Genomic DNA, 25,679 nt, shown 5'->3' with positions numbered 1-25,679 from the left:
AAATAGTTTACTCTATGTTCAACTGCCGCGGCGTTGCCTTTAATATACAAATATTGTATGACCCTCAGCCTGCTCACACGGCGCGGCTCCACGGTTCCTTGGTGGAAAGGCATTTTTAACGAACTCCCAGCGAAATCAAAACACGAAAACCTTCTGTCACTACCTTTTCCAGTTGAACATAGAGTAAACTATTTAAATTTTGCCATTGTTTGCAATGTTACAAGATCCTTATATGTATCAAATGATGCAACGTTCTAATGTAGCTACTGGAGACGTGACAGGCGCCTGAGACTGCCATATATCTGCCATATATCATACCTCAGTTTTATATGTATTCATCATCATATTTTTCGGGCATTTAGCTCATTAAACGGCGAAAATCACTGGCGGACCTGGGTTGCGATTCCATTTAATTTACAGGGAACTATGTGTGAAAGGGGCTAACAGCTTGCAAAATAGGCTGACAACGCTAACGTTAGTAGTTATCTGTACTGTATCTGTACTGCACTAACAGTAATGTTAGTACCAAATGTTAGTAGGCCTACCAAAGTTAGCCATCTATCGTTAGCTAGCAATTTGTATTTTGTTAACGTTACATTCTTATCTCAGTATTTGCGACTTCAGTCCTTGTCTTCTCTCAGCATACAAAAACCGCGGCTGACGTTCTGTCACCAATTTCTTCACCAAGGAGTTTCACGCGCACATTACAGTTTCAGCCCTTCACGCCTGCGCACCTGTTCGCTACGTTGCTTCGCTTTTCTGTAGCCCTGGTAGGGCCATCAACGGCCCATCAAAATCTTATCGTTCGAACGTTCAACGTGCGTTCCAGACTAATGGGCCGCTCCGAATGAGCTGTTCACCAAATGGTTGCCACAATGAATCCTACACAGTGCCAGACTCTAACAGTCTTTCACGATTTCACTGGGTGTGACACTGTCTCTGCATTCGCTGGCCGAGGAAAGAAGACTGCCTGGGAGACTTGGAAGTCTTTCCCAGAGGTCAATGATGCTTTCCATGAACTCCTGTGCATGCCAAGTGAGGTCAGTGAAGAATCAAAGTTACTGCTAAAACGATTTGTGGTGCTGATGACCGAACCAGTGAGAGCACGGAGGTGAATGATGCCAGGAAACAGCTCTTCACACAGAAGTCCAGAACTTTAGAGAACATTCCTCCAACCCAGGCAGCCCTCAAAGAGCACTTCAAGCGCACTTGCTACCAGGCCAACTGTTGGAACCAGGTACTGGTCCTGGATCCAGAGATGCCAGAGCCATCTGACTGGGGCTGGACAAAGGAAAGAACTGGGTGGCAGCCGCTCTGGACCACTCTCCCTGAAGCATCAAAATCGTGCCATGAATTAATCCGCTGTCGCTGTGAGACAGGGTGCACTGGATGGTGCAAGTGTGCCAAAGTTGCACTTAAGTGCACTGATCTGTGCTTTTGTTCCCCTCATGTCTTCCCTTATATCACCTTATGTCTTCCCTTGTCTTTATATCCCCTCGTGTCCTCCCTTATATCCACTCATGTCCTCCCTTATATCCCCTTGTGTCCTCCCTTATATCCCCTCATGTCCTCCCTTATATCCCCTTGTGTCCTCCCTTATATCCCCTCATGTCCTCCCTTATATCCCCTTTTGTCCTCCCTTATATCCCCTCATGTCCTCCCTTATATCCCCTCATGTCCTCCCTTATATCCCCTCGTGTCCTCCCTTATATCCCCTTGTGTCCTCCCTTATATCCCCTCATGTCCTCCCTTATATCCCCTCATGTTCTCCCTTATATCCCCTCATGTCCTCCCTTATATCCCCTTGTGTCCTCCCTTATATCCCCTCATGTCCTCCCTTATATCCCCTCATGTCCTCCCTTATATCCCCTCATGTCCTCCCTTATATCCCCTTGTGTCCTCCCTTATATCCCCTCATGTCCTCCCTTATATCCCCTCATGTCCTCCCTTATATCCCCTCATGTCTTCCCTTATATCCCCTCATGTCTTCCCTTGTCTTTCGTCGGTTTGTCGTTAGTTTGTTAGTTGTGTGTACTTTGAGTTCTGTGTACAATTTTGTTTTGGAAATTAAGCACCTTTTTGCATCCTTTGCCTGCCTATGTCTGCATAGTGTGTACTACTCCTCTACACTAACTAATAGTGTCAAAATGGAAGCAAAGTTTAATGTAATCATGTCATTTCAATGTAATTTGACCTTGACTTTGACCTAATTGCATTTTCTTGAATTCTGGCAATCTCAAAAGTATCACCAAATGAATGGGCATCCCTAACTTAGTTGGAAAGGACACCTAAAGTGTTTTTCTACTCTGTTTGGTTCCAAAATTAAGCGTGTTTTTGACCCCTCCCGGGCCTCTGGGGTCAAATCTGACTTCCCTCCACATCTGAAAATAAACCTTATGGTATGTACTAACTATGGTAGAAATGTCATGCTTTCTTCAAAAAGTGCACAATGATTGTGCTAAGCCGCTCTACTATAAGGTAGAAATGACAGATGTACAATAACAATATATTTTTTGTTGTTGTTGTTGTTTTTTTTGGAGCCATGATGTTTTTTGTAATGAACTTATGTGACTGACAGGTCCCAGTGTGAGTGTGAGTGTGAGTGTGAGTGTGTGTGTGTGTGTGTGTGAGAGTGTGTGAGTGTGTGAGTGTGTGAGTGTGTGAGTGTGTGAGTGTGTGAGTGTGTGTGTGTGTGTGTGTGTGTGTGTGTGTGTGTGTGTGTGTGTGTGTGTGTGTGTGTGTGTGTGTGAGTGTGAGTGTTAGTGTGACTGACAGGTCCCGGTCCACTTACGGTTCTGCTCCTCTCCCATGCCCACCAGGGTCTCCAGAACCCTGATGCCCTCCTGGACCGCCTGCAGCTCGGCAGTGCTGCCCGGGCGGTTGCGCTCCACGGCCTTCAGCTTCTCCACCATGAGCGGGGCCAGGGCGTGGATGTAGGGGGTGGACAGGGCCCGGCTGGAGTGCTGGAACACCGAGAGCAGCAGCTGGTAACACCGGGCCTGGACCTGCAGTGAAGAAACAAACACACCTTATTATTTATTATTTCTTTATGTTCTGAGTGGGGCAGTCCCACTCATATTTATTGGACAGATATAGTGAAGACAGACAGGAAAGTAAGGAGAAGAAGGGAGAGAGAGGAGGGCATGTCAGCAGGGCATGGGGCCGGATTCGAACCCATGCCGACATGGGCATAATGTGTGCACTGTAGACCACGGTGCTAGACCACTGGACCACTCCAGGCCACAACACACCTTGTTACTATGGACGGTTTGTGTTGGTCTAGTGCAGCGGGTCCCAACATTTTTGGACTCAAGGATCCACTTAAAAATCTCAAAAGTATTCATGGGCCCACACAGCCATTTTTACGCACGCGTACACATTTTTTTTGGTGTCTCATCATTATTCTCTTATTCTTATTGGATATTTCATATGCATCATCGTAATCATATATCATATATTAGGGAGTTAGGTCACGTGACAGAATGTGGACGCTAGGAATAATTCTACAAAAATAACATGCTACTACAATATCAAATGCACTTTTGTGGCATTTCTATGACAATATATTGTTACATTTCAACATAAAAATATACCTCTATGTGTTTTTTAAAGTGTTGTATTATTTTGTCAATGTCCGTTTTAATAATCATAAGTTATGAGATCATGTTTGCAGGGACAGACCCGTAGAACGCTCGGTTTCGTGAGATTTCACTTTTTAATGCTCGCCGCAAAACCTAGTGTGGCCAAATATCTTTCTTTCGCAAACTGCAGTAATAAAAACTGGACTGGAGTCAAGTGAGTTTTCCTTGGCAAGACTCATCCCGACCTCCACAAGTGTGTTGTGAAAGCAGACAACGAATATTGACTGAAATACAAGGTAAGAACCATTTTACTTCGATATTATGACAGGATTTCTTACAGATATGTATTCACAACATAGCTAGATAGAAACTGCAAGTTCTAAGCTAAATTTTGATATACAGGTTGTTGGTGGTTGATCCAGATCCGTGATGCGATCCGGGTTTTCTTTTATGGTGATAGCCACCGCAGCGTGAAACAGCAGCGGGCTTTCAGTGGAGCAACGCGGCAGCAGCTGGTGTACCGATGTTTTACCTTTGCCTGCTTGTGGCTCTGTCAGTATGTGAAGCGCATTGAGTCACATCTTGTGAGAAATGAGCTATATAAATAAAACTTGATTTGATTTGATACAATGTCTGGAATCTAATTTCTTTCATTTGACATTGGTTTAGTCATAATATAAAAAAATGTCTATAGTACAGCTAAGGGCTAAGCCTATTGAGTGTTAGCTGTCCTTTGATCATATATCATCTTTGATTATAACTCATTGTTTATTAAATAAATAAATAAATAGTTAGCCTACATGAAAATGGGTTTTTCATAACTCAGCATGGTCACAATACTGATTCGCCTATTATAGAAATAGTTGTCATAATATGGATTTTAAATCACAATTATCACAATCACATATTGTGTCAAGAGACACAAGTCAAAGACAAGTCAAAGACCCAGGAAATCATCGTAGACTTCAGGAGGAAAAAGTCCGAGATCCAGCCCCTGCTCATCGACGGAGAGAGCGTGGAGAGAGTCTCAACCCTCCGATTCCTGGGGGTGCACATGCAGGATGACCTGTCCTGGAAGGACAACACAAAAGCCACCATCAAGAAGGCACAACAGCGGCTATACATGCGGAACACAGCAAGCAGGAGATACTGGTGACCTTCTACCGCGGCGCAGTGGAGAGCATCCTCACCTACGGCATCTGCAACTGGTTCTCCAGCTGCACAACCGCGGAGAGAAATGCGCTACAGAGAGTCGTGAGAACAGCCCAGAAGATCACCGGCGCCCCCCTCCCCTCTCTGGAAGAGCTGTACAACACACGCTGTCTCAGGAAGGCCTCCAAGATCTCCAGGGACCCAACCCACCCTGGGTACGAACACTTTACCCGGCTGCCCTCGAAAAGGCGGTTCAGGACCATGGCCGCAAGGACAAACAGACTGAAGAACAGCTTCTACCCCAGGGCCATCCAGGCCCTGAACACAGCAAAGACCTAGGTTCTGGGCCCTGGACAGTCTGGACGGATTGATGGCAGCTGCTGGACTGAAAAAATCAGGTGTAGTGCTGAGGCACAAATATGTACATTTCAAGCCTGCAAACTGCGACACTTTAAATAAATGTGCAATAACACTATGTGCAATATGACAACCCTAGTTGTCTATCTGTACAGTATAGTATAGTGGATAGTGTACATAGCCTTTATTTATGTAAACCAGCTCCTTCCCTTGTGTTTTTTTAAAGTTTTTTTTTTCTTTCCTAACACCAGGGGAGCCACCCCTCCTAAATTTCGTTGTTTGGTACCTGTACTATAGCAATGACAATAAAGACCATTCATTCATTCATTCATTCATTCATACTAAAAAATCATGTTCAACACAAAGGGAGCAATGTTACTTATACTATAATAGTATACTATAATAAGTTACCACTTTATTTTAAGTGATTGGGGTATATGGAGCTGTTAAAACGGTTTTTAATCAAGATTTCCCCACAGATCTGCGTAAATTAACATGTACATTTGCATATTATTCATTTAATTAGCATACTATTTTCATATTTATTTATTTTAAATGTCATGCATAGTAGTTTCTATCATCCCTGAAAATGTCATTACAGTGTGACCAACCTATCTTAAGCTATGAAGTAAAGTATGTAAAATATAGTGATAAAAAGGTCCATTTGGTGCCATTCCGGAAGACAGGTGTCCATTGTTAGGTGCGCGACCTTTTTGACCCTGTCTCGGTTAGCAAAAATGGGTTGTATCTCAGCAACCGTATGTCCTATCTTCATAAAACAAAGTGCTCTGTGCTTCTGAGAGTATGCTCTAGAACAATGTATATCAATTGTACCAGCAAAAGCAATCTTTAAAATTGGTACCTAACACCCTACATATATTATATGCATCATCATACAACCATCATACATACAGTGGGCCTAGTAGTATCACACTGATGATACATTTGTTAAAGGTTTTAAAGAAAAAAATACAGTACCATGAATGATTCTTTTTTTCCATTAAAACGTTTTTGTAAATTATATATTTTTTGCCCATGATTTGGCAGCCCACTTGCAGTACCCTCACAGCCCACCAGAGGGCAGCAGCCCATAGGTTAGGAATCTCTGGTCTAGAGAGTAGGGTTTTCCAGCTCTTTGCCTGCTTACCCAGGGGTCAGGGGAGTTGAGGGCGTTCCTGAAGCGGTCCAGACAGCCCTTCTGCAGCATGGTGACGCCCGCCACCTCGGCGCTGGCCGACAGCAGGAACAGGGTGACGGCCGTCAGCATGCTGACCTCGTCCAGGTTGGGTCTGGACTCATCTGCAGAGACACAACACACCAGCCCGGTGGTAAACGCTCCCTCAGATAGTCTAATAAAGAAGCCTGTTCTCATGGTGCTTGAACACAGACCAATGAAAAAACATGTTTACATTTGTGTGTGTGCCTGTGAACAGTGTCATTTTGTGTGTGTGTGTGTGTGTGTGTGTGTGTGTGTGTGTGTGTGTGTGTGTGTGTGTGTGTGTGTGTTATTAGGAATAGCTAGAGCACAGGTAAAGCACAGGTGAGGACCTCAGGGAACTGAGGGCTGGAGTGTGTCAAGGTTTAGGGTATTATTTTTTTTTTATATATATATATATATATATATATATATATATATACATAGAAATTAGGATAAAATAAAAAAAAAGGAAAGGTGACATTTCGTTCATTTCGTGAGGAGGGGGGGGTTCACACTGGGTATAACAGGTGTCTGGCTAGAGGAGTGTATACCAGTGTGTACTGTGTACTGACCTGGTTGGGAGTACTCCAACACAGACGCCAGGCTGCTCCTGACCAGGCCCGTCCAGAGTGTGTGTGTCTGCGGGGCGCGGGCCAGTGGGGAGGTTATGAGGGTCTTGATGCCCTGCAGGGCGGCGGAGGCGGGGAGGGGGAGGGCGTTGTCGGGGGTCTTCAGGGCCGTCTCCCTCAGCACGCCTGTGATCAGGAACAGCACGGTGGGCAGGATGGTCATACTGCCTGGGGACGAACACAGAGGGACAACAAAGGACATGTTAGAGAACGTTTTTATCCTTTCATACAAATGGTAAATGGAGTGACTTATATAGCGCCTTATTCCAAAGCGCTTTACAACGGCCTCTCATTCACCCATTCACACACCCATTCACACACCAATGGCGACAAGCTACCATGCAAGGCGCCGGAGCAATTTGGGGTTAAGTGTCTTGCCCAAGGACACCTCGACATGTGGCCAGCCGGGGTTCGAGTGTGTGTGTGTGTGTGTGTGTGTGTGTGTGAGTGTGTGTGTGTGTGTGTGTACCTGCGGGTGAGCAGAGGGAGGGCAGCGAGGCCAGTATAGACACGGTGTGTGCCACCAGGCGGGTGCTCTCCGGGGTCAGGCTGTGGGCCTGGGGGGGCCGGGGGGGCAGTAGGCTGGGGGACTGGTTCACCCGGGTGTTGAGCTGGGGGAGGTGGCGCACCAGGATGAACACCAGCAGCTCCAGGGCAGCGAACACCAGGGACTTCCCTGGGAGGAGCTCCCCCGTGTCCCCCCCCTCTCCCAGGGTCTCTCCTCCCTCCTCTTTACCTGGGGAGGGGGGGGGGGGGGGGGGGTCAGGTGAGGTGGACATGATTAAAAGGGTGAGGATAGGATAATTGAAACAATAACGTACTTTGATGAGGTATCTATGAGCCCGGTAATGTTCGAGGCAAACCACAGTAACAGAATGAAGGTATAACTGTGCAGGGTTCCACATTAACGGTTGCCCGATTGCCGGGGGCAAGTAAAAACATTCGCCGGGTTTGTTTACGCGACAGCGGCGACGCTGCAGGATCCTGGATCTGGGTATCGGTGTGCAGGTAGAACAACGGACGGCGCAGGCGCCAGACCAGCCTCGATGATCGTGGAGTGAAGATATAATTAAAGCGTACGCGCTGATCGACAAGACAGGTGGACAGGCGCGTCGTTGCTGACGAGTAAACAAACCCGGCGAATGTTTTTAGTTGCCCCCGGCAATCTGGCAACCGTTAATGTCGAACCCTGTCTCTCCATCCTAATGAGTGTGAGTGTGATAGAAGTATCTGGTGTTCTGACCACGGCTGCTCTTCTGGTGCTGCAGGTGGTCCTGGGCAGCTCTGATGGTCTCCTGCACCACCGCAGTCACCTGCAGCTGCACCACCGCAGGGTCCCGCGTCAGCAGCAGCCTGTGCAGCACGTTCAGCAGCTCCACACCCAACAACTACAACACATGCACATGCACGCGCGCGCACGCACGCACGCACGCACGCACGCACGCACGCACGCACGCACGCACGCACGCACGCACGCACGCACGCACGCACGCACGCACGCACGCACGCACGCACGCACGCACGCACGCACGCACGCACGCACGCACGCACGCACGCACGCACGCACGCACGCACGCACGCACGCACGCACGCACACACACACACACACACACACACACACACACACACACACACACACACACACACACACACACACACACACACACACACACACACACACACACACACACACACACACACACACACACACACACACACACACACACACACACACACACACACACACACACACACACACACACACACACACACACACACACACACACGCACACACACACACACACACACACCACTGATGAAAGCCTTAAAACAACTACGGTACAACACACCCTCCCCCCTAATAAAACCCTTAAAACAACTACAACACACACACACCCCTGATAAAACCCTTAAAACAACTACAACACACACACACACCTCTGATGAAACCGTTAACACTAGAACAGCCATGAGTGGGGTCATTAACACTAGAACAGCCATGGGTGGGGTCATTTGACCCTGTGAGTAAAAACAAATGTTATATCTTTGCACACAATAACATTTCAGGACCCTCCTTTCATGACCTAGATATGTGCGTTCTACCACCCAGTATCCTTACATTTTCAAAATCACATCAGGATAAGCTAGCATAAAGCTATTTTGCAGTTTTCTGTTCATATCTCCTTTACCTGGTCCTCTGCGATGTGTGTCCTGGCGCAGGGTGAGTCCAGCAGTGTGCACAGAGCCTGCAGGCAGGACATCACGTGTTCAATGGGCTCCTCTGGTCTGGGGAAGCACAGGAACTCAATACTGACACCTAGGAAACACACAGTCACACACAACACATTCAGAAACACTCCTCTCCAAGTAGGGTTGACTCAGAAAATAATAAAATCTCCTTAAAAAGGAAGAATGCATTGTTAATTGTGACATGTTCTAATGCTTTAGTCCTCATGTAATGATCTGACTTTTCTTTCGAAAATAAATTTCTGCGTTGTTGAAAATCAACGACACGTCGCTAGTCAACTAACACAGCTTATTTAGTGACCCTGCTAACAATGTAAAGTAGTGTTCTAGTTAACTAGGTAGCAGTGGGGGGATTACTCACCCAATCCATTGCGTTGCAGCATTTTGGCTTGAGTGATTGTGATTCTCAACAACGTTTCAAAAGAAAAGTCCGAACATTTTGATTGGTTGCAAATATGCGGACCGAAAGACTAGAACGTGTCACGATTATCATTCGGGTTAACTGTAATTAAGGACATGTCGGTCATTTGGTCAAGGGACTGTGTGTGTGTGTGTTTTACTGCTGAATCTCAACAACTGCACCACTCCAACGTCCATTCCAGCCATCCAAAAACTTGGACTTCTACGCCGACCCCGCTACATTCACAGAAGCTCACGCCGAAAGTTTGTCTATTACCAGCCTGGCAACTTCATTACATCTATCTGGTCAACGGAGCGCACTGTCGCACGTCTGCCGTGTCATCGGAACACCGTCGCACCTGAAACTAGTAGCACACCGCTACACACCAAGCAGGACAGAAAACATGGAGTGGATTTCAGTCTGCTTCGGACTCTACAGAGATTTATCACCTCATCCAATGTTAAAATTGAACTCTTTAATGCACAATCTATCAACAATAAATCCTCCTTCATACAAGATCACATCATGGAAAAAGGATTAGACATCATGTGCCTTACCGAAACTTGGCACCAGCCTGAGGTTTATTCCGCTCTAAATGAAGCCTGTCCTCCTGGTTACAGCTATTTGGAGAAAGCTCGCAGTACTGGTCGCGGTGGTGGCCTTGCTGTTATACACCGACAGGAACTGGAGCTGTCCCCCGTCCCTCTGCCCACACAGTCCTCATTCGAGTGCCTTGCATTTAAATGTAAGCCCCCTTTCCCCATGTCCATACTCCTCATTTACCGGCCCCCCAAAGCTAACTCAGCATTCATCTCAGAGATGCACGACCTTCTCTCTACACTTTGCTCAACCTCTACAAACATCATAATCATTGGAGATATGAACATTCATGTTGACACCCCCTCCTGTCACCCTGCAGCTGAGTTCCTTCAACTTTTGGATTGCCTCAACCTCCGACAGCATGTTGATGTCCCCACTCACTCTAGGGGACACACACTCGACCTGGTCATCACAAACTCCGCCCCCATTACCAACCTACAGGTCTACGATCTGGGTGTGTCTGACCACAAGACCATCTCAATAGAACTGTTGTTCCCCTCCCCCCACACCAAGCCTAAGCGGCAAATCCACTTCAGGAACCTTAAAAACATCAATCCAGACGCCCTGACCCTGGACCTCCAACATCTCTCCTCTGGCTCTGATAATCTCCCTTCAGTCACTGAGTCAGTGGACTTCTACAACCAGTCCCTGCGCAGTCTCCTGGACCTCCACGCCCCTCTTAAATCCCGAACAGTGTCCTTCTCGCACTCAGCCCCCTGGTACACCTGCGAACTGCGGAAGATGAAGACGGCTGGGCGTGTCCTTGAGCGGCGTCTCAAGGCCTCGGGACTGACTGTTCATAAACAGGCCTACAGAGAACATCAAAAGGCCTACGCTAAATCCCTCAGAGATGCTCGCTCACAGTTCTACTCTAACATCATCAAGAATAGCCCTGGCAACTCTAAGCAACTCTTCACCACCATAAATCACCTTCTCAAGTCACAAACTCTCTCACACTCAGAAGCCACAGAGGAGAGGTGCAACAACTTCATCACTTTTTTCAGAACAAAAGTTGACAACATCCGCTCTCTCCTCTCCAGCTCTGTCGTCCTAAATGTCCCGACTGCCGACCCACAGCCTGGGATTGCCCAACCTCTCTCCTGTTTTTCGGCCATCACACAGCGAGAGGTTGAGGACATCATTAGGACGATGAAGCCTTCCACCTGCGCCCTGGACCCCTTCCCCACAGCCCTGGTGAAGTCCAATCTCTCCGCAATAAGTCCTCTCATCACCAAGATCATCAACCACTCCCTCCAGACCGGCCATGTCCCATCTGCGCTGAAAACTGCTGTCATCAGACCACTTCTCAAGAAACCCACCTTAGACCCAGAAGTCCTCGCCAACCACAGGCCCATCTCCAACCTCCTTTTATCCAAGGTACTAGAGAGAGTAGTTGCTGCTAAACTTAAGGATCACCTAAATCAAAACCACCTCCTTGAGTTTTTTCAGTCCGGCTTCCGCCCTGGCCACAGCACGGAAACGGCTCTGGTCAGGGTCACCAACGACCTCCTGATGACAGCAGATACTGGCTCCCCATCCCTCCTCATTCTCCTGGATTTAACAGCAGCTTTTGACACCGTGGACCACAACATCCTCCTTCACCGTCTGCACTCCACCATTGGCCTCTCTGACACAGTCCACAACTGGTTCACCTCATACCTCACTGGCAGAACTGAGCACGTCACCCTGGGAAAGGCGAAATCCCACACCCACAATGTCACCTGCGGTGTCCCCCAAGGCTCGGTGCTGGGCCCCACCCTGTTCACACTATACATGCGCCCCCTTGGCTGTGTCATCCGCAGGCATGGAATGTCATTTCATTGCTATGCGGATGACACACAGCTCTACCTCAGAGTCAACCCCACCTCCTCTGCACCCCTGCCACTATCCACACTAACCACCTGCCTGGAGGAGATAGAGGCGTGGATGAAGCTCAACTTCCTACAACTCAACAGCTCCAAGACTGAAGCCATCCTAGTCGGCACACCACACCAGGTCCGGTCATCCACCATCACCAGCATCACCTTCTCTGGCCAGAACATTCCCCTCTCCTCATCTGTTACCAACCTGGGCATAAAATGGACCCTCACCTCACCTACGAGACCCACATCAAACATATATCCAAAACAGCTTTTTTTCACTTAAGGAACATTGCCAAACTCCGTCCTGCACTCATTCTGGCAGATGCAGAGAAGCTCGTCCACGCCTTTGTCTCCTCCAGACTGGACTACTGCAACGCACTCCTCATCGGGATTCCTAGCAGCTGCCTCCAGAAACTTCAATACATCCAGAACAGCGCTGCTAGGATCCTGATGAGGGTGCGCAAATATGATCACATCACCCCCATCCTCAAATCACTTCACTGGCTCCCCGTCTCCCTCAGAATTGAATTCAAGGTCTCCCTCCTCACCCACCAGTGCATCCATGGAACTGCCCCCCCCTACCTCAAGGAACTCCTCCATACCCCTCAGACCTCCTCACGCACCCTCCGTTCTACTGCCACCAACCTCCTCAAGACCCCCAGGACCAAGCTCCGCACGATGGGAGATCGGGCCTTCTGCTCGGCTGCTCCCAGGCTGTGGAATGCTCTCCCTGACCACCTAAGGGCACCACAGTCTGTGGATGCTTTTAAACGAGGCCTTAAAACCCACCTTTTTAATAGAGCCTTTTTTTAGCCTTTTAATTGAATGTTTTTTGCTTTATCTTACTGTGTTGTAGCACTCTGAGATTTTATATGTAAAGTGCTTTTATAAATAAAATGTATTATTATTATTATTATTATTATTACCCAACATCAGGTGCATCCTGTCCTTGCCCAGCTCCTCCAGGTTCTTGGTGGGCCCGGGGGTTCCCTGGGGGTAGACGGTGGCGCCGGGGACCCGGGGGTGGATGGGGAGGGCCTCTTCTGACCCCTCGCTGGCCCCGAACCCCGTGCTGCTGAGCCACAGAGAGACGGCGTGCAGGACGGGAGCCCAGGAGACGCGGTAGTGGAGACGTGCCGTGTCGATGGTCTCTGGGGTGTAGAAGGCCCCTCCTGCAACACACAGAAATGGTAAATGGTAAATGGACTGCACTTATATAGCGCCTTTTTTTCTGCTCCAAAGCGCTTTACAACGGCCTCTCATTCACCCATTCACACACACATTCACACACCAATGGCGGCAAGCTGCCATGCAAGGCATCGGCCCGCTCACTGGGAGCAATTTTGGGGTTCAGTGTCTTGCCCAAGGACACTTCGACATGTGGCCAGCTGGGGCTCGAACCGCCGATCTGCCAACCTTGTGATCATTAGGCGGCGACTCTACGTCCTGCACCACAGGAGGTAGAGCACCACAGCCGAAAACAGTCGTTATTTTGAGACAGCCTAAAGACAGCAGCTAGACATATCTACATGATGTTTTCTACAAGAGAGAAATGGAGTCAAATAGTTATAATAGAACATGCTTTGACTCTCTCTTTCTGCTGTATTTCCCCAAAGCCCAGTTCATTGTTGCATGAATTAAAGCAGAAGTAGATATTGTAGATAATCTAATAATAATAACTTGGATTTATATAGCGCCCAAGACCCAAGGACGCTTTACAATTATATAGCGCCCAAAACCCAAAGGACGCTTTACAATTCTACAGAAAATGGTCAGACAGACAAAACAGAAAACAAACAAAACAAAACAGAAACAGTGACTAGCATTTTCATTACCAAATTCTGGGCAAATTCTAGATGTGATTTTTTTATTCCTATACATCCCTAGATTATGTTTTGATATGATAGACCTTTTGGTTTGGCAGCTTATTAGTGGTTATCACCTCTTAAAGGTATGGAGTGCTTTTCTTAAAAACCGGAGTTTTGACAGAAAAAGTCCCCTGCCATATATTGCTCCCCTTCGTATGATTCGCGCGTAGCTGTGCTGTGGTTGTGATAGAGACATGAGCCCTTTCATGTTCTTTATGCGCCTGAGTCTCCTAAACACGTAGAGACCAACCCCGAGTCGATCAAAGCTTCCTGCGCTGAGCTATGGTAACTTTCCCGCACCTACCCCCTACCGGTGAATGCCTAATCTTTGCGGTTTTCCGGAGGTATTGTGCGGTATGCGGTATTGTGCGGTTCAGGAGACCCAGGCGCATAAAGGACATCTGGCTCATGTCTCTATCACAAGCACAGCCCGAGCTACGTGCGACTCACGCGAAGGGGAGCAGAATAGGGCAGGGGATTTTTTGATGGGTAAAACATTTTACCTAATAGATATCACCATGAAACTTCCCCAGTTGATTACTTACATTGAGACAATATTTTTTTGTATTACAAGTTTTCAGAAATGTTCTGTTTAAATATGCAAATGATGTATTATCTACTTAAAATATGAGTAAATGTGCATATCTTTAAAGAACATTTGGACCACAGATTGGATAAAGACGGTAATTAATTACTATACACCCCTAGATTATTATTTGATGTGATAGACCTTGTTGGACCTTGTTGTTGGTAGTTTAATACCTTATCCCCTCTTAAAGTATGGACTGCTGTCATTTAAAATGTGTGTTAGCCTACGTTCTGTACGGGAGTGGACCCGAATGCAGGACACTGAGGCGGAGGCAGATGAACAGTTACATTTATTTAGCCCACAAGGCAGTGAAAGCTGTAGGTGTATGGAGTCCGGTGGTAGGTGTGGTCCAAAATTGGGAGATGTTTTCTGATTTCTGCCGCCCTCAACAAAGTTCTCCATGAGTCCAGGTTTTGGGGTGACACCAGGTTTGAGTTGGAGTCATGATCAGAGCAGTGGATGATGCTGTCCATGATCAGAGCAGTGGATGATGCTGTCCATGATCAGAGCAGTGGATGATGCTGTCCATGATCGGAGCAGTGGATGATGCTGTCCATGATCAGAGCAGTGGATGATGCTGTCCATCATCAGAGCAGTGGATGATGCTGTCCATCATCAGAGCAGTGGATGATGCTGTCCATGCCGCTTTCTTGGCAGGTTGCTGCTGCATTCACCTGAAGTTGGATCCATCATTAGACTTACACTTACTGCTGATGATGTGGGTCTCTGAAATAGAGCAATACATCTATTTTGACATTAAATTACCAACCTTATTCTAAACAAAAATATTGTCAGGGTGCAGTAATTGGGGCAGATCTCATTACAACTTAGAGGGGCTACAAACAAGGAATCTTCTGTAAATTTAATGTAAATTAAGTTACATTAATATTACTACAATATAAAACCATGTCTCAAGCCTGGGTAGACAACAGGCTACTTTGCTAGTTTAGCTAGCTAACTAAAGTGTTATTAACTATAAATAATAATGCATTTTATTTGTATTGCACTTTTCATTCAAAAGAATCTCAGAGTGCTACAGAGTAAAAAAAACAAAAACATAATAAGTTAAAAACATAGTAAAAAAACACAAAATAAATCACAAGAATGAACACAGTTCAACAGTCAAAGGCCTGTCTTAAAAGAGTCCAGGCTCTGTACTGCCCTTAGCTGGCTAGGAAGGCTGTTCCACAGGCTCTGTACTGCCCTTAGCTGGCTAGGAAGGCTATTCCACAGGCTCTGTACTGCCCGTAGCTGGCTAGGAAGGCTGTTCCACAGGCTCTGTACTGCCCTTAGCTGGCTAGGAAGGCTGTTGCACAGGCTCTGTACTGCCCTTAGCTGGCTAGGAAGGCTGTTCCACAGGCTCTGTACTGCCCTTAGCTGGCTAGGAAGGCTGTTCCACAGGCTCTGTACTGCCCTTAGCTGGCTAGGAAGGCTGTTCCACAGGCTCTGTACTGCCCTTAGCTGGCTAGGAAGGCTGTTCCACAGGCTCTGTACTGCCCTTAGCTGGCTAGGAAGGCTGTTCCACAGGCACGGCGCAGCCGAACAGAAGGCTCGGTCCCCCATGGTGCGGAGCCTGGTAATGGGGACCTGGAGGAGCAAACTGTTTGAAGACCTGAGGGTGCGGGTGGAGGTTTGTGGAGTGATGAGTTATTGTAGATAGGGAGGTGCGTGTCCGTTGATGCATTTGTGGGTGAGAAGAAGGACTTTGTAGTCAACCCTGAATGAGACAGGGAGCCAGTGTAGTGAGTGTAGAACGGGGGTTATGTGCTTGTATTTGTGGACTCTCATCAGGATCCTGGCAGCGCTGTTCTGGATGTATGGCAGCTTCTGTATGCTTTTGCCAGGAATTCCGATGAAGAGCGGATTGCAGTAGTCAAAGGCATGGACAAGTTCTCTGCATCTGACAGGGTTAGAGTGGGACGGAGTTTGGAAATATTTCTGAGATGATAGAAGGAGGTTTTGCACAGGTGTTTTATATGGTCACTGAAGGTCAGGTGAGGGTCAAACCTAACCCCCAGATTTGAGACTGAGGAGGAGAAGGGGATGACTTGACCCTCGAAGGTGAGCTGTGATATGGGCGAAGACTGAACCTGGTGTGGGGTGCCAACAAGAAGAGCTTCGGATTTGTTACTGTTTAACTGAAGGAAGTTGTTGTTCATGTCCATGCCTTTATCTCCTCAAGACAGGTGGTGAGACATGACATGGCTGCAGAGGGGCTTGGGGCAGTTTTAATGTAGAGCTGTGTGGCATCAGCATAACAATGGAAAGACATCCCATATCTGGTGATGACACGACCGAGGGGGAGCATGTAGGTGATGAAGAGGATGGGGCCGAGAACCGACCCCTGTGGAACACCACAGGTAACAGGGAGAAGTCTGGACTTGCATCCTCCCAGTGAGACGTATTCAGTCCTGCCAGAGAGATAGGACTGAAACCACTTCAGTGCAGAGTCTGAGAGTCCAATGGTGGTGTGGAGGCGCTCTAGGAGGATAGTGTGATCCACCATGTCAAATGCTGCTGTCAGGTCCAGGAGGATGTCATCAGCAGTTCATTCGTCACCCTTAGCATAGCCGTTTCTGTACTGTGGGCTGAGCGAAAGCCTGACTGAAATCTTTCAAACAGGTTGTTGTGTTTGAGGTGATCCTGGAGTTGGGAAGCAACTTCCTTCACTAGCACCTTGGACAGGAAGGCAAGGTTGGTGTATGACTTGAGCAGAGCGGTGGGAATGGGGTCCAGGGCGCAAGTGCATGATTTCATTCCTCTAAGGATTTCCATAATGTGGCTCTGTTGAACCTCTGTGAAACAAACTCCCAGGCCAGGGGTTGGTAGCAGAGGGAGACAGAGAGGAAGAGCTGGGCATCAGAGAGCGAATGTTGTTGACCTTGGATCTGAAAAAGTCAATGAAGCTGTTACATCGCTGCTCTGTAGCCTCAGTAGTGGGAGATGGTTGTGGCTTCAGGAGATGATTTATGGTGGAAAAAACTAGCTAGCTAGTTATAATAATAACTTGCATTTATATAGCACCTTTCAGGGAACCCAAGGTCGCTTAGTTATCTAACCAGCTATACATTACCACTAACTCTAAACTAGCTTGCTAGCTAAAGTTACCTGAGGTAACTTACCTCTAAATATGGATCTGGCTGGGGCCAGATTAGTTAATTTAATTGAGGAGGTAAGCACACACTTTATTTGTTTTAAGCACTTTCTTTTAGATTTTTATTCTGGAAAACTATGTAAATTAATGCATATTTTAAGTAGATAATGTATAATTTGTATATTTAAACATACAAATTCAGAAAACAATAAATGTACCCATCCATGGGTTTGACCTTTCATCTGACTCCGCCTCAGTGTCCTGCATTCGGGTCCACAAGTCCCCTGCCATATTTTGCTCCCCTTCGCGTCAGTCGCGCATAGCTCGGGCTGTGGTTGTGATAGAGACATGAGCCAGGTGATCAAAGCGACAACCCCGAGTCGATCAAAGCTTCCTACGCTGAGCTATGGTAACTTTCCCGCACCTACCGCACAATACCTCCGGAAAATTGCAAAAATTAGGCATTCACCGGTAGGGGGTAGGTGCGGTAAAGTTACCATAGCTCAGCGCAGGAAGCTTTGATCGACTCAGGGTTGGTCTCTTGTTAGGGTTGAATGATGTTTTCATAATGTTATAATGTTGTGGATGTTTTGAAGAGGACACTCTTTTGTCCTTTGTCCTGTTCTGTGAATTCCGTAGGTTCAACCTTGTGCTTTTTGCTGTGCACAAACTTACAAGCTCAAAACCTTATCTTCTGTCCCAGCTAGGCCTCCCCTTCCTGACATTGTGTTGTCCGAGGGGCCCGGTCGTAAATCTGATTTTGCTAAAACACTGTTTTGTTCATCAAACGCCTCCCCCTACCCATGTGTGTTCTTAGCAATGTGGGCTTCCTCACGAGGCTGGCTCCCCCTGTACATGTGTGTCTTTCTGTGTTTGAGAATAAAATTACTGGCTCAGGAGAGGAAAAGATCAGTTTGAATGCGGGGTCTCTCCGGGAGACCTCGGGATTCACTCTCCTTGCAAGAAAATAAGAATCATGATGAGTCCGGGCCTCTTTGTTGTTTGAAGTCTACTACGGTCTGTTTGAACTAGCGATGGGTTAGCATGACCTGCTTTACAACCAGGCTGAATATTTAACCCTATTAGAACCGAACATCTCTACGTGTTTAGGAGACTCAGGCGCATAAAGAACATGAAAGGGCTCATGTCTCTATCACAACCACAGCACAGCTGGGCGCGAATCATACGAAGGGGAGCAATATATGGCAGGGGACTTTTTTAGGCAAAACTCCGGTTTTGAAAAAAAGCACTCCGTACCTTTAAGAGGTGATAACCACTAATAAGCTGCCAAACCAAAAGGTCTATCATATCAAAACATAATCTAGGGATGTATAGGAATAAAAAAATCACATCTAGAATTTGGTAATGAAATGTTCAATTTGGGGGTTTGGCCCAAGGACTATATGTGTGGCGGCCTGGGAAAACCCTTCACATGGTGGCATTTTGACATTTTCATTTTTTATATTTCCATAAATTAGAAGTTCTCAGCTATTCATAACTGGTTGAATGACTGAGATAGCCCTTTATTTTAAAAAGTTATGAGCATTTTAATGTATCATGTCAAAAAAAGTGAAAGGTGAGAAATGCTGCCCCCATGCTGCCCCCGACCCCTTTCTCCTCCGGGTCGGGGGAGGAGCCTATGCAGATCGGCCGGTCTCGTTTGTCTGCTTGTGATGCGGTGTTAGTCTGCTCGCCTCGTCGGTATGCGAGGGACAGATCCATTTGTGTGTCTTCTAGTTAAGATTTTATTACTTTATGCTTATTGTGAGCATCAGTAAACTGGCAATAACACAGGTGGAAGTATCGTCTCTCCTTTCGCTCATGTGTGCGTGCGTTGCTTAACTGAGAATGAGACACGTTCAACGTGACGTTGTTTCGCTAGCAAACTACCCACCACAAAAACATAAAAATAAGTACTTTCTCTTTTGTTTTCTTAAAATGTTTATTCACCATAATGTAGTATGGAGTTCAAAGTACTAGAATACCACATAATATCAAAATCGCCGAAATAGGACATTTCCATCTATTTTTGCTCTTTGCCACAAACGAACGCCAGCGACATCCGACGGGTTTTCCCACATATACATATAGTATCTACTAGGGGTGGGCATCAATGATCGACGATCGATAATTGATCGATAAGGATCTTGGTCGATCACAAAATATTTTGCTCGATAATCGTTAATATTTTTTATATTTTTTAATAATAATAATAATGGAAATTAGTTTGTCCACGTGTCACCAGATTGCGTTCGTCTCTCACCCCTGAACATGTTAACATGATCATCTTTCTGAACAAGAACCAGTAGGCCTGCCGCCTACAGTCTCTCGCTGGAGTTTAAATTTAAGTTAAGCTGGACGCTCTTAAGGACACTAACGTTTTCAGTCATCCTCCTATTTGTGAGTAACTGTTTTTTTACTGCTCCTATGGTGAGTTACTTATTTTCTATATTTTTATTTATAACGTAAAATGTGTTTTTAAGTTAAACAATTTAGGCTACTCACTGCCTTGTTTAAGAGGATTGTTATCTGACTGTAGTGTCTAGTTTGAATGTGAATGAATGAATGTGTGCAATAGCAACACAAATAAAGTTTTTCCCGAAGGAAAAAAAAAAACGTACAGATTAAAGCTTATCGATTAATCGATAATTGATCGTTAATTCTTGCGATTACCGAAAAAGAAATTTTGATCGTTTGCCCAGCCCTAGTATCTACTAGGGTGTAACGGATCACCTAACTCACGGATCGGATCGTGTCACGGTTTTTGAGTCACGGATCGGATAATTTTTCAGATCAACACAAAACATTTTAGCTTTTTATAAAAACTGTTTTTTCCTTGAATTCTGTAAAAACACCACTTTTACTATGTGACAAAAACCAACAACATTCAAGATGTCAAAACTGGTAATATATATATAACATATATAATATATATATAATTCTACACTCAAACATTACATAATTATACTGAAATACACTCAATTTAAATGATAGGAGAGAGGGAGGAGGCGCCTGGTTGCAGCAGTGAGTCACTGGGCTCTTTAAAGCAGATGAATAAACATGTTTTATGCCACTTTTAACAAAATAATAAAGTGAACCCTTATTTTGAACATGGTATGAAAAAAATGCATTACATTATCAGAAGTTGTCGAGCTACCTTTTTCGTGCCTCCCGTCATAGTTGACAGAGAAGCCAAAGTGCTCCCATACATGGGATTTAAATGACGAGGGACGCATTTCGAGTTCTTCTCCGCCGAACAACGTAACTAGCACTCGCCATGATACACTTGGGCCGCGTTCGTAAATTCGCTTTGAGAGCGCCGGAGCGCACACTGGGTCCGACGTCATAAAGGGACCAAGTAATTTGATTGGACAAGAGGCGTTCCTTGAACGCTGATCAGATTCCAGAGCGGATTTACGAACGCAGCCTTGTTGTGGATTCCCAGCTTCACGTGTAGTGAGCAAACAACGGATTCTTTTTCTTTCGCATTATCAACCTATCATTGCGCTTTAGAGTAAAACAAAGCCCGCAACTGTCGCGTCTATCTTTTCATGGCAACTCTACATTGTGATTTACAAGAGATATTAACTAATATTAAGTAATATTATTACTTGTTAACATTTTGCAATTGATCCACGGTACACATGTGTGCCGAACCATGGAGGGCGATCCGTACGGATCACGGATTATCCAGCCCTAGTATCTACACACTCATTAGTAGAAAGGCTATGGATCTGGTTAGGTTTAGTGTGGTGTGTGTAGGTTAGGTTTAGTTTAGAGTGTGTACCGTCGGGGGGCAGTTGGCTGGAGAACTCGGGGGGCAGCGTGAGCAGGGCGTAGTCCTGGAGGACCGCCAGCCACAGGCGGCTGAGGGAGGGCAGCTCCGGCTGCACCAGGGTGATCAGGCTGTCTGGAGGGAGGATGTCTGCCCCCACCTCCTCCTCCTCCTCCTCTTCCTCCCCACTCCACACAGGCTGGGGCGGCTTGGACTCCGCCTCTTTCTTTATCTTCATGGCCACGACGTACACCTGAGGGAGAGAGAGAGAGAGAGAGAGAGAGAGAGAGAGAGAGAGAGAGAGAGAGAGAGGGGGGTGGGGGGGGTCCCATGTCAGCTCTGTGTCTCAGTGAAAGATAGAACTGTAAAACAACAACATTCCTGAGACATCTACTATCCCCCCAGCACTGCGTCTCCTGAGACATTTCCCCTATACTGTGTCCCCTAAGACTTCTACTGCCCCCCTTGTACTGTTTCTCTGTTCTCCAGGGTCCCCGAAAAAAAAAAAATATATATATAATTATTTTTTCCTTCTATCACGGAGACTGCCAATGGCCCCTGGCCTGAGCTAGATTACTCTTCCTGCTACGACTGGTGGATTGATGATTCACTTGCTTAGTCAAATGTAAGGCGTCTGCTAAATACCAAAAAATTAAATGTAAAATGGATGATTAGGTGGTGTCTCTCCGACCCTCACCTCAGCCCAGGCCTTGAGCACGGCCAGCTTCTCCATAGTGGTGGCGCTCTCGCTGTACAGCTGGCTGGACGAGCCCTTTCCCGTCTGCAGCTTGTCCAGAGAGGAGACCAGCAGGTTGTGGACGCGACGCAGGTCGTTCAGGTCGCTGACCACACCGCTGCCAATCCACGTGCTGCACACCTGAGAGGTCACAGAGAGGTCAAAGGTCAGGGGGGTACTGCACACCTACACACCGAGAGGCCACAGGTCAGGGTGGAATAAGGTCTTGTCTGTCTGCACAGCCCTAGCACTTCACGATACGACCAAGACCTCAAAGCAGCATTAAGGCCTTAAGGGCATTTTTCTAGCTCGGGGGTTATTTCATCTCCAAACACTATCTTGGAAACGGGGGGAGAGAGAGTCAAAGAGTACCATGGTAAATGGACTGCTATCTTAGTGCCAGGCACAAGGACGACTAGAATGGTTTGCAAAATGACCTATGACCTCCTCCCGAGGTGGATTTGTTGCAGTAGAATATTTGTCAGGGTTCCCACACCTTCTGAAACATCAAATTCAAGCACTTTTCAAGGACTTTCAAGACTCAATTGACTCAAATGTAAGGACCCAACAAGGCATAGTTTGAGACAGATCTAGATGAGAATTTATATAATAGGAACTATCTGCTCACAGACAATAATTAAAAAGAGAGGCTTTTGAATGTAGAGGCTTGAACACTAGCAGAGCAAAACAATATATTGTGAAATATGTGTAAAGTTACTGTGTTAAGTTAAGCAATCCAGAGACTTATCTACTATAATTATGTAAAAAAGAAATGTTATATATAGATTTTTTTAGAGAGAGAGAGAGGGAGGGGGGGGGAATTCAAGCACTTTCAATGACCCATGTCTATTTCCAAAAACTTTTAAGGATTTCAATGACCCGTGGGAACCCTGATTTGTGGTTATGGTGAGCCTTACCTGGCACGCCTTGGCTGTGATGTCAGAAGGCGTGTCTGGTGAGAACGCTGGTCTAAGGGCGGCCCCCACCTGCATATGGATGAAATATTATTTGTTATTAACTGGAAGAATAATAACTGAAAATACTTTTTGTTGTATGTGCCACCGGGATGATTAAATGTCTCTAATTATTGATTGATAGATTGATTGAAAACTTTATTAGAAGATTTGCCGAAGTAGGTACATGAGAGTACATATTACATACAAGGTCAACTAACAGGATAAAAACCCAAGAAAGCCACTGGCTTATTTCAATTGGGGTCCTTGATTCTCAATTCATCGTTACATGTAAGACCGACAAAACAAAATAGTACTATCTACAAGATAATACAGACAAATAACTATTACTATCTACAAGATAAAAATACATCCATCATGGGAAGAACAATACAACAAAACATCAGGTATGTACAGCGGGTAGGACAGGTGGGGACATACACCACGGGTGGGGGCGGGGGACAAAACACAAAGTATGTACAGTGGGTAGTTCGGGTCTTTTAATCTGATTTTTGATTTAGAGGGTCCAGTTACGGACTGCAGCCTCCTGTAAATGTTTTTTGAGAGTGGTTTTGAAGGTGGGCAGTGTTTTGCACTCCTTTAAGATTATAGGAAGGGCGTTCCACATTTTTACTGCATAGTTCGCAAACGAGTTTAACCCCTTGTTTGTGGTGCAACGCGGTTGAACGTGGTTCGTGGAGCTTCCTCTGGTGTTGTATGTGTGGACGTTGTTCACTTTTTGGAAGTATGTTGACAGGTACTTGGGTGTCTTTGTGGTGTAGCGTATCTTGAAGACCAGGCCCAGTGCAAGCTGCTGCACTCTGTCAACTACTCGTAGCCAATCAAGGCTCAAAAAATGAGCAGCGGTTAGATGTGTCCTAGGGTTGAGGCCTAGCAGAAGCCTAACCAGTTTGTTTTGGGCTGTCTGGAGTCTTGTTTTATGGGCCTTTGTGGTTCTATAGTACCATGATGTTACGGCATAGTCGAAGTGACATTGAATGAGAGCTCCTTCTACTGCAGAAGATACAGAGTCAAAGATGGACAGAATGCAAATTGTGTTGCATTCAGGAGAACATTTGTGACACAGTCTGATCATTAAATGAGCTATGTTAACCAGCTATTGTTACCGCCCATTACCTGCCTGTGTGAAGGTGTGAAAAAGTAAGAATACTTTGAAGGGCATTTTTCTCAGGATAGTGATTTCAGGGTTAACAACTTTCAAATACTCATGTCGTCTTAATTTTTTTCCCGATTTCTATGTATGACACATCATTTGAAAGCTTACAATCTGTAGTTTAAGCATATGTAAAAAAACAGAAAAATTACTTTGCCTACTTGTTGATCATTCCACCACATCGTGTCACATTTGTGGTGTTTGTGTTTGACAGACTCACGTTGGCCTGGTACTGTTCCAGGATCACATGACCAGGGAACTCAGGCTCCGGCACGGCGGCGAACTTCTTGATGATGTCCTCCAGGGCCTGCAGGCCGGCCATGCGCAGCTGGTTGCTGTGGTCCGTGGCGGCCATGAAGGCCATGCGGATCAGGTCAGACAGGTGCAGCACCAACAGGTCGCCTGACAGGGACGGGAGGGAGGGAGGGAGGGAGAGAAGAGGATGATGAGGAAATATATAGAAAGGGAAATGCAAGAACAAAAGAGAGTCGGTGGGGGATCGATCAACGTTTAAGTAGGCACTTCCTGTCAATTCGGAATAAATAAAATCAAAGCGAGAGGTTTAGTTTGAATTAAGTTCCAGTTGAAGTATGTGTGTCAAGTGATTGAATGCAGAGCTGCCATCAACTCGTTACTAATTTGGCGGAATCCTGACTCAGCTCTCTGACTCTGTGGCCTGCTGAATGTTGACAAACACACTAGTGTCTCTCTAGCTTCCTCTGTCTCGTTAGGGTGAACAACCCTCAGATTCCCCATGTTCTCTTATTACATAAAAACAGCACAATTAAAAAACACAGCAGAGGTTGTAAACGTACCACTAACTCACAGTAAGAGAAGAAGGAAATACGGTTGACGATGAACAAAAGTTTCCAACATCAAACCAATTCCCAGGTACCTTTGGGGTTCTTGGCTAGGGTAGTTCACGCCGGGTACCTTTGGTGTTCTTGGCTAGGGTAGTTCACACCCAGGTACCTTTGGGGTTCTTGGCTAGGGTAGTTCACACCCAGGTACCTTTGGGGTTCTTGGCTAGGGTAGTTCACACCCAGGTACCTTTGGGGTTCTTGGCTAGGGTAGTTCACACCCAGGTACCTTTGGGGTTCTTGGCTAGGGTAGTTCACACCCAGGTACCTTTGGGGTTCTTGGCTAGGGTAGTTCACGCCGGGTACCTTTGGGGTTCTTGGCCTTGGCGGTGCGGGCGGCCGCCAGGTTGAAGTGCGTCTTGTCGGCGTTCTCACACAGCTGGATGATGCGGCAGAGGCAGTCGGCGGCGAACACCCGGGTCACCCAGCGGGGCGCCACGGAGGGCTTGGCCTTGTCGTCCTCGCCCAGCGCCGTGAACATGATGTCATCGTCCATCTCGTCCTTCTTCTCTGAGTCCTCGTCGTCTTTCCCCACGTTCACCGTCGTCACGGCTCCTCCCACCTCTGGAACCAGGAGAGAGAGAGAACACTGAACACACTGAAC

The 25,679-nt window shown here is 46.5% G+C and overlaps 1 protein-coding gene across 3 annotated transcripts in view; it reads right to left on the bottom strand.

Annotated features, from left to right (window-relative positions):
* The window catches only part of heatr5b (HEAT repeat containing 5B), a 71,397-nt gene that overhangs the window by 4,830 nt on the left and 40,888 nt on the right, over positions 1-25,679 (bottom strand). Inside the window, exons 23-34 of one of the 3 annotated variants that reach the window (XM_080531648.1) lie at positions 25,382-25,639; positions 24,436-24,617; positions 23,006-23,074; positions 22,050-22,229; positions 21,365-21,605; positions 12,953-13,198; positions 9,107-9,234; positions 8,161-8,305; positions 7,387-7,653; positions 6,861-7,085; positions 6,238-6,389; positions 2,792-3,005 (exon numbers count right to left, since the gene is read on the bottom strand). In XM_080531648.1, coding sequence (XP_080387774.1) covers positions 2,792-3,005; positions 6,238-6,389; positions 6,861-7,085; positions 7,387-7,653; positions 8,161-8,305; positions 9,107-9,234; positions 12,953-13,198; positions 21,365-21,605; positions 22,050-22,229; positions 23,006-23,074; positions 24,436-24,617; positions 25,382-25,639 — 2,307 coding nt within the window. Of the gene's footprint in view, positions 1-2,791; positions 3,006-6,237; positions 6,390-6,856; positions 7,086-7,386; positions 7,654-8,160; positions 8,306-9,106; positions 9,235-12,952; positions 13,199-21,364; positions 21,606-22,049; positions 22,230-23,005; positions 23,075-24,435; positions 24,618-25,381; positions 25,640-25,679 lie in introns of all 3 variants that reach the window. The other 2 variants (XM_080531650.1, XM_080531649.1) reach the window with 2 other exon arrangements.

Source organism: Nansenia antarctica (assembly GCF_963989245.1).
Source record: "Nansenia antarctica genome assembly, chromosome: 1".
Lineage (NCBI taxonomy): Eukaryota > Metazoa > Chordata > Actinopteri > Argentiniformes > Microstomatidae > Nansenia > Nansenia antarctica.
The sequence above is the reverse complement of the archived record's forward strand: the minus strand, read 5'-3'. Positions and strand labels throughout refer to the sequence as shown.